The following is a 6,479-nucleotide window of genomic DNA, read 5'->3' on the forward strand; positions in this document are numbered from 1 at the left end:
ACTGATTTTTGCACTCTGTTTCCTTGGTTTTATCTTTTTTTTTTTTTTTTTTTTTTTTTTTTTATTTTCACCAATCTCAGATATCTTTTTAATTTTTCAATAATCTGGACACTGAATGCATTTTCTGAGTTTCATGTGGCAGAAGTCTGCTAAACTGCTGGCACTCAACCTCTGGGGCAATTTGCTGCCTATTCAGAAGCGCCTAGGGTCTGAAACATAAAGAGAGGGGGAAATTTAGTCTGGCAAGGTGCCTGCTGAAAACCATAGAGATTGGCACTTGGCACAGCTTGTCATGGATCATTTCACCCGTTTGCACCTTTACTGCAAATGGAAAGGGTGATTATTGCAGCCAACAGTTGCCCTTAACTTATGGTCTGCTGCCAGTATGCTATGTTCCTTCTTGGATCACAGAATCAATTAGGGGTAGATGGAAAGGGAATCACTGTGTAACATCAGCCACTTATTTTCAAAAAATGTACAGAATTTTGCTTATATACATCATCTCAAAAGTTATTCTTCAAAAATGTCACGTCTAGCCACTTTCCTCTGAATGTGATCTCCTCCTCACACTCTTCTTGCTCTAGCTTTGCATAGTGGCCACTGCTTCCATGTGCATACCAAGTGATCTTATCTTTTTAGAGCATGGGTTCATTTCCTGAGAAATTTGTCTTGATTATTATGTTAGATCCACTGTGTTTTGTAACATGCCAGCCAAAGCTGCTGCCTAACTCCAGAAACGTCCCAAAATCAACTCAACAGTGTGTTAATTGCACTGTTGCATAATTGAAGCATAATTGCAGACATGTGGAAGCACGTGGCATTGGTGTGGCCTGCTAGTACTCCCAAAGCTGTCCTCTACAAGGATACAGGGCTTGTCTCTCATGACAGTGTGTTGTTTGTTGTCATTTTTGATAGAGAAGAATCATCTAGACAAGATGCAGTTCTGGCCTGTTCAGCACTGAAGAAAATCTATAGACATATATTAGTCAGTGGAGCATCTGCAATTGGAAACAGTCAGTCAGAGAAACCAGGAGAAATTGCAGCACTGAATATCCTCTTTGTTCATCTGGATGGTCCTGCAGACCTCATTGCTCACCGCCTGGAGAAGAGGAGAGGACATTTCATGCCACTGAAACTACTTCAGTCTCAGTTTGATGCTCTGGAGCCTCCTACAGCACCAGAAAGCTTTATTACTGTCAGCCTAGAAAAATCTCTTTCTGAGATAGTGCTGGAGATTGAGAGAGCCATTTTTTCAGGGTGAGGCTTTTCCAAAATAAGTTTCTAACTCATACATGCAGAAATTCCCTTAGCAACATCATGCTTACGAAGTGTTATTTTAATTGTTTTTAAGTTAATCAAAGAAACTATTTTTTTCCCAATATTTAAGTGAATTACAATGTTAAGACCTGGTTTGCTACTCTGGTATTTTTGTCATGGCTCTATAAAAGACATAAAAAATGAAGCTTTAAAAAACTGTCAATAATTTTAAAATTCCTCAGAATGTGAACATAAAATTGTGCTAGTATCTAAACACAGCCTGCTTTTGAAAATCGCATCAAGGATCATGCACAGTAATTGAATTTCTTTTTCAATTTTTACTGCCAAACATGGAGACAGACACATCTAACAAGTGATTAATTAATTTATAGCTTTGTTAGAAGCTGTATGTTTATTTTCCTGCAAGTATAAAAGACAGGAATACACACGATGAAGTTCCATGCCTGACACTGTTGCTGTCTCACTGACAGATTTTTAACGCTCTAGTTTCTGTGTTTATGTTCTTGCCAACCTCCCCAGAGCAGTGAGACCTCACCACTTCTTTAATACTTTCACTGAATACCAAGCTGGAAGCTACAGAGGGAAAAAGGTGGTGGTGGTAGTGGTGAAGTAATATACAAAATACAACTGTATGAAAAGTTATGGAAATAAATGAAATATCAGAGGCATCATTGTGGCTCTTAAGTAGTGTCTTTCATGTATAAACTGTATATTTTTAGAAAGTATATAATGAGACGAATGGTGAAGTAGCACTGGATGCAAGATTGAATGACTTTTTCTTCTCTTAAATATTTGTTCACTTCCCTTTCTCTTGTCTGGCACACTTCAGCCTCCCACCACAGGCTATGCCTACTCCGATACATTCTTACGGATGTATTTTCATACAACTACTTTAACGCTTAGGAGCGAAAAATTTCTAATATTTTCATTTTCTTTTTTTTTCTTTTTTTTCCTTTTCAGTGGGAATTTCCAAATACAATTACCTAGCTCAATGGAATTAAGATTGGAAGATGTAGGTGTTCTTTTGGTCTGTTTGGATTTTTAAAATAACTCTTTACATCTTATAACACAGAAGGTACTTTTTTAGCTAGCCTAACTATGAAAACTCTGCAGGTAATTTCTGTAGGAAAGATTCCACGAGTCAGACCTGATAGCATCATATTCATCTGCTATTGCACGTTAATTAGGCTGTGTGTCATGCAAATTTTTAGAAGGACTGATGAATTACAAACATGATGCTTCAAAGTACCTTTGGAGTTATATTTCCCAGAACAGCTAGTTGAAAACCATTTGCCTTCTCATTTTGTGTTAGTATTCAGTGCTTTGTGGTGTATCAGTACATATTCCTCCTCTTAGATCAGTGCTATAAATGAGCACTGTGAGCTCTCAGAGGCAAAGCTACATGCAAGAGACATCTGGGTGCTTTTTATCAGCCTCAGATCAAGTGACCCAGAACAGAAACGTGATCAGACACTATGAAAATCAAAGAAATGGCACCCTCTTGTGGTGCCTCCGCTTTTGACAAAGACTATTCTTGCTATATGCCATCTATTAAAGATTTATGCCCACTTTTTTTCCCTTCCCCTCTCCCCCCTCCTGTTTCCCCCCCAGTGCAACAGACTAGGTTCAGGACCTACAGTGCAACGGGAAAGCAGTTGCATCCTGTTGCAGTCATGATTTGGACTCTCAAATTCAACTGGTCACTGTTCTCAAGCATGAGTGCTTCAAAAGCTAGAGTCCAATTTTCACACCATGCTCATAGATTAGCTGATATTAACAGCAAATTTTGCTCGACATTTACCAGGTCTCTCAGGTGTAACAGCTTGGTTTGGAAATCTGCTTTTTCTGAACAATGTTTTTTTTCTTGCAGTTCACACTACTTCAAGTATGGCTATTTCTATCTTCAATAACAGGAGTATTTCCACTCTTTAATGTATTTGCCTTTAACTTACAAAACAAAATATTTCCACAGTTCAAATGAGACTGAAAGGGGAGAATGCTAAGAGAACTATTTAACATGCCAATTATGTCATGAATGATAGTTGTAGTTCCCATTACTCTAGCTCAGTACTTCAGCCCATTGTGTCCTTAGCAATTCCCACCTACATCTCTGCATTAAAATAAGACACCTTTGCACCCCATTATTCTTGCCTCCACATTAACTAGAAGTTGACAGCATCTAAATCCAGTTGCATTTAATGGAGCTAATAACCACACCAACCTCACCTTTCCAAGAAAGAGCAGCAGGTAATCAGCAGCTGAAAGGGAAACGCACCACCTTTGTGCTTTTGTGATATCCAATTTCTTAAACCATCATCACAGTGCTACAGATCTGAACTTGGCAGTGCTCAATGCATAGTGGTTTGTAGGAGTGGTTGGCTTTTTCCCCAACTACAGGGAAATCCTGCTGGGTTCCTATAGGCCTGTTCACATGTCAGGGTTGCAGGAATGCAGAAGCTGCTTGAAAAGAACACTGGATCACTGGACTCCCATTTCTCAGGACTATCTGTGGATCCCAGCTCCACTATTTGAGGATACTGCTTAAGAAATAGTTCTCAACCTGGTAAATAGTGTGCTATCACAGTTTGAAAGACAAGAAAGCATTACTTTCATCATATTCTGTGCATCAGGGCAGAGGGAGGAGGCAACCTGTCACCTAACATGCTAACCACACACAGCAGCTCCCATTTTAATGAGGCAGTGCACGTGTGCAGGGGAAGATCCCAGGGCAGTCTCCCTACATCAGTTTTATTTAAGCACACAAACAATTCTGCTCATATATGTACATTTAGTATTATAAATAAAATGAATTTAGCAGGTTAGTAGGGATGTTCTATTCAGACTAATTGCATCTTAACTCTGATTATTTGGATGGAAGCTTTCTGTCCATATTTTGAAATTAATTCAACAAAGGCAGCAAAAAATGAAGAAGAAATATCTGGAAAAGGAAATAGCTTTTCCTGTCTCAGCCAAGAGCATAAGTTCTCTACGGAAGGCATATGCAATCCTTTCTTAAGGATGTATGCTGTGCTCGTTACATCCCATGTACCCACTACAACTAAAAAATATGTGCATTTTGCAGTGTTATGTTGAAGAAAGAAAAGTGTTGAACTCCAATAATAGGCCATCTCTAACTGCACAGGGAACTTATTAAAGGAACAGACCCAGTTGCCTGCCAGCTCAATTCTGAAGTGAGATGGTTCTGTTACTATGCAGACACTAACCCAAAGGAACTGGAAAACATCCTTTAATAAGTTCCCATCTTGCTGCCACATTCCCAGGAATACTCTACCACTGTTGTTTAATTTGAATGTTTTGTTTCAACTTTAATTTTTTAAATGGCATAAGATGGGTAACATAGGTAACACTTCCATAACTTTCAGCCTTTTTTTCTTTTTGCACATTACTCTCGCCATCCCTAGCAGCAGTGTGATGTCCAGGCACAGCAGTTCATGGTAGGTAGTTGCATCAGATCTCATTTGTTCAGTGCCATGAACGAAGCAGATACTCACACCCTTTTTTCCCAGTCCAAAAGGCCATCAGCAGACTTCAAGATATTTAAGTGCTGAGTTAGCTGTAAGATTGCTAATGGACGACCGGGAAGGTATTTCTGAAGACAGAATTTTAAGGCAGCACAGGAAGGTTCGCTGCGGCACAGGGGAAGTGAGCGGGAATATTACAACACTGTTATACTACCAAGTGTGCTCTTTTGCCTTTGAAGAGGTAATAAAATGGGACTGCACTTATAAACTCTGTTTCACCTACTGCTATTTTGTTTTCTGACAAAAGAAGTATTCTCCCTATACAGTAGATGGTCGCTGTACTACAACTATTTACAAGGAAGTTAGTGTTGCTACTACTTGGTTGTAGATAAATAATGGCTGTACTTCAGGAAGTAGGTTTAATTCAAGGAATCACTGTATAATTTAGGTCAAACTTCACCTTTTTTCAATTCTAATAGAATTTCACTTCAAATACAAGGTCTTGGTTGCAGGGTGCACGTCAAGTACTTGGGAGTGGTGATAGATGATTATAGGTGATAGATAGGCTCAAGAAAACATCCACACAATATAGGTTCACTGGTAAAAAAAAGCATCCTCTCCCCCAATTCACGTCACTCTTTCATTTGACAGTAGACTTTCTGGCTGTTACAGACTGTGTTCTTAAAAGCATGTATCTTATGAATGATCTGGGGTCTCGGTTTTTTTAAGGCAAGATCCCAGTAAGGCACAGTATAACGTGAAGTAAAACTGCTTAAAGATCCTAACAAAAAAGCTATTGCAAAAATAGCTGTTATAGTGGAATGGTTATTCTATAGGAACTGCTTGCAATTACTTTCTATCACAGCTTATGGTCAAATGCAATGGAAGCTACCCACTGAAGTCACTGTGAAGGTTAGATACCATACAGATTTATTACCACTGGGTTAGGAAATATAAAGTTTAATTCCCAAAACGAACATATTTGAAAAGGTTTGGATCGTATAAAGCTCATCTTACCTGTATATTCAATATTAATTGATTTATTTACTACTTCATGATGGTGAATTCATGAGAGTTTAATCTAAAAGCAGAGGCTGGCTAACCAATAGATTTTCTCAGTATCATGTGTCAACAGTATTTTGTCTACCTATTTACTGCCAAAATAGAAGACAAGGCTACACGACAACAAACTCCCGTGAGTCAAATAGTGCAGATTCTGCCCATAAAACTGCTTTATGGAAACTTCATCATAGAACTGCGTGAATTGTAAAGGACCACAATGATCATCAAGTTTCAGCCCCCAACTGTGTGCGGGGTCACCTACCACCAGACCAGGCTGCCCAGAGCCACATCCAGCCTGGCTTTGAATGCCTCCAGGGATGGGGCATCCACAGCCTCCTTGGGCAACCTGTTCCAGTGTGTCACCACCCTCTGTGTGAAAAACTTCCTCCTAATATCTAACCCAAACCTCCCCTGTCTCAGTTTAAAACCATTCCCCCTTGTCCTATCATAATTCACCCTTGTGACCAGCCCTTCCCCCTCCTGTTTATACACTCCCTTCAAGTATTAGAAGGCCACAATGAAGTCTACCCAGAGTCTTCTCTTCTCCAAGCTAAAAGTCCAGTTCCCTCAACCTTTCTTCTTAAGGAGAGGTGCTCCAGCCCTTCTCTGGAATCATTTCAAGAGCTCTACATCTTTTTTGTGCTGGAGGCCCCAGGC

The 6,479-nt window shown here is 39.5% G+C and overlaps 1 protein-coding gene across 1 annotated transcript in view; it reads left to right on the forward strand.

Annotated features, from left to right (window-relative positions):
- Positions 1-1,949, forward strand: part of IDNK (IDNK gluconokinase) — a 9,773-nt gene extending 7,824 nt beyond the window's left edge. Inside the window, exon 5 of the mRNA XM_042826849.1 lies at positions 916-1,949. Within this exon, the coding sequence (XP_042682783.1) occupies positions 916-1,261 (346 nt within the window). The 3' untranslated portion in view covers positions 1,262-1,949. The remainder of the gene's footprint in view (positions 1-915) is intronic.
- The last annotated feature ends 4,530 nt before the right edge of the window (positions 1,950-6,479 follow it).

Source organism: Centrocercus urophasianus, unplaced genomic scaffold, assembly GCF_019232065.1.
Source record: "Centrocercus urophasianus isolate 14NV4802_14NV808 unplaced genomic scaffold, USGS_Curo_1.0 seq_27, whole genome shotgun sequence".
Classification (NCBI taxonomy): domain Eukaryota; kingdom Metazoa; phylum Chordata; class Aves; order Galliformes; family Phasianidae; genus Centrocercus; species Centrocercus urophasianus.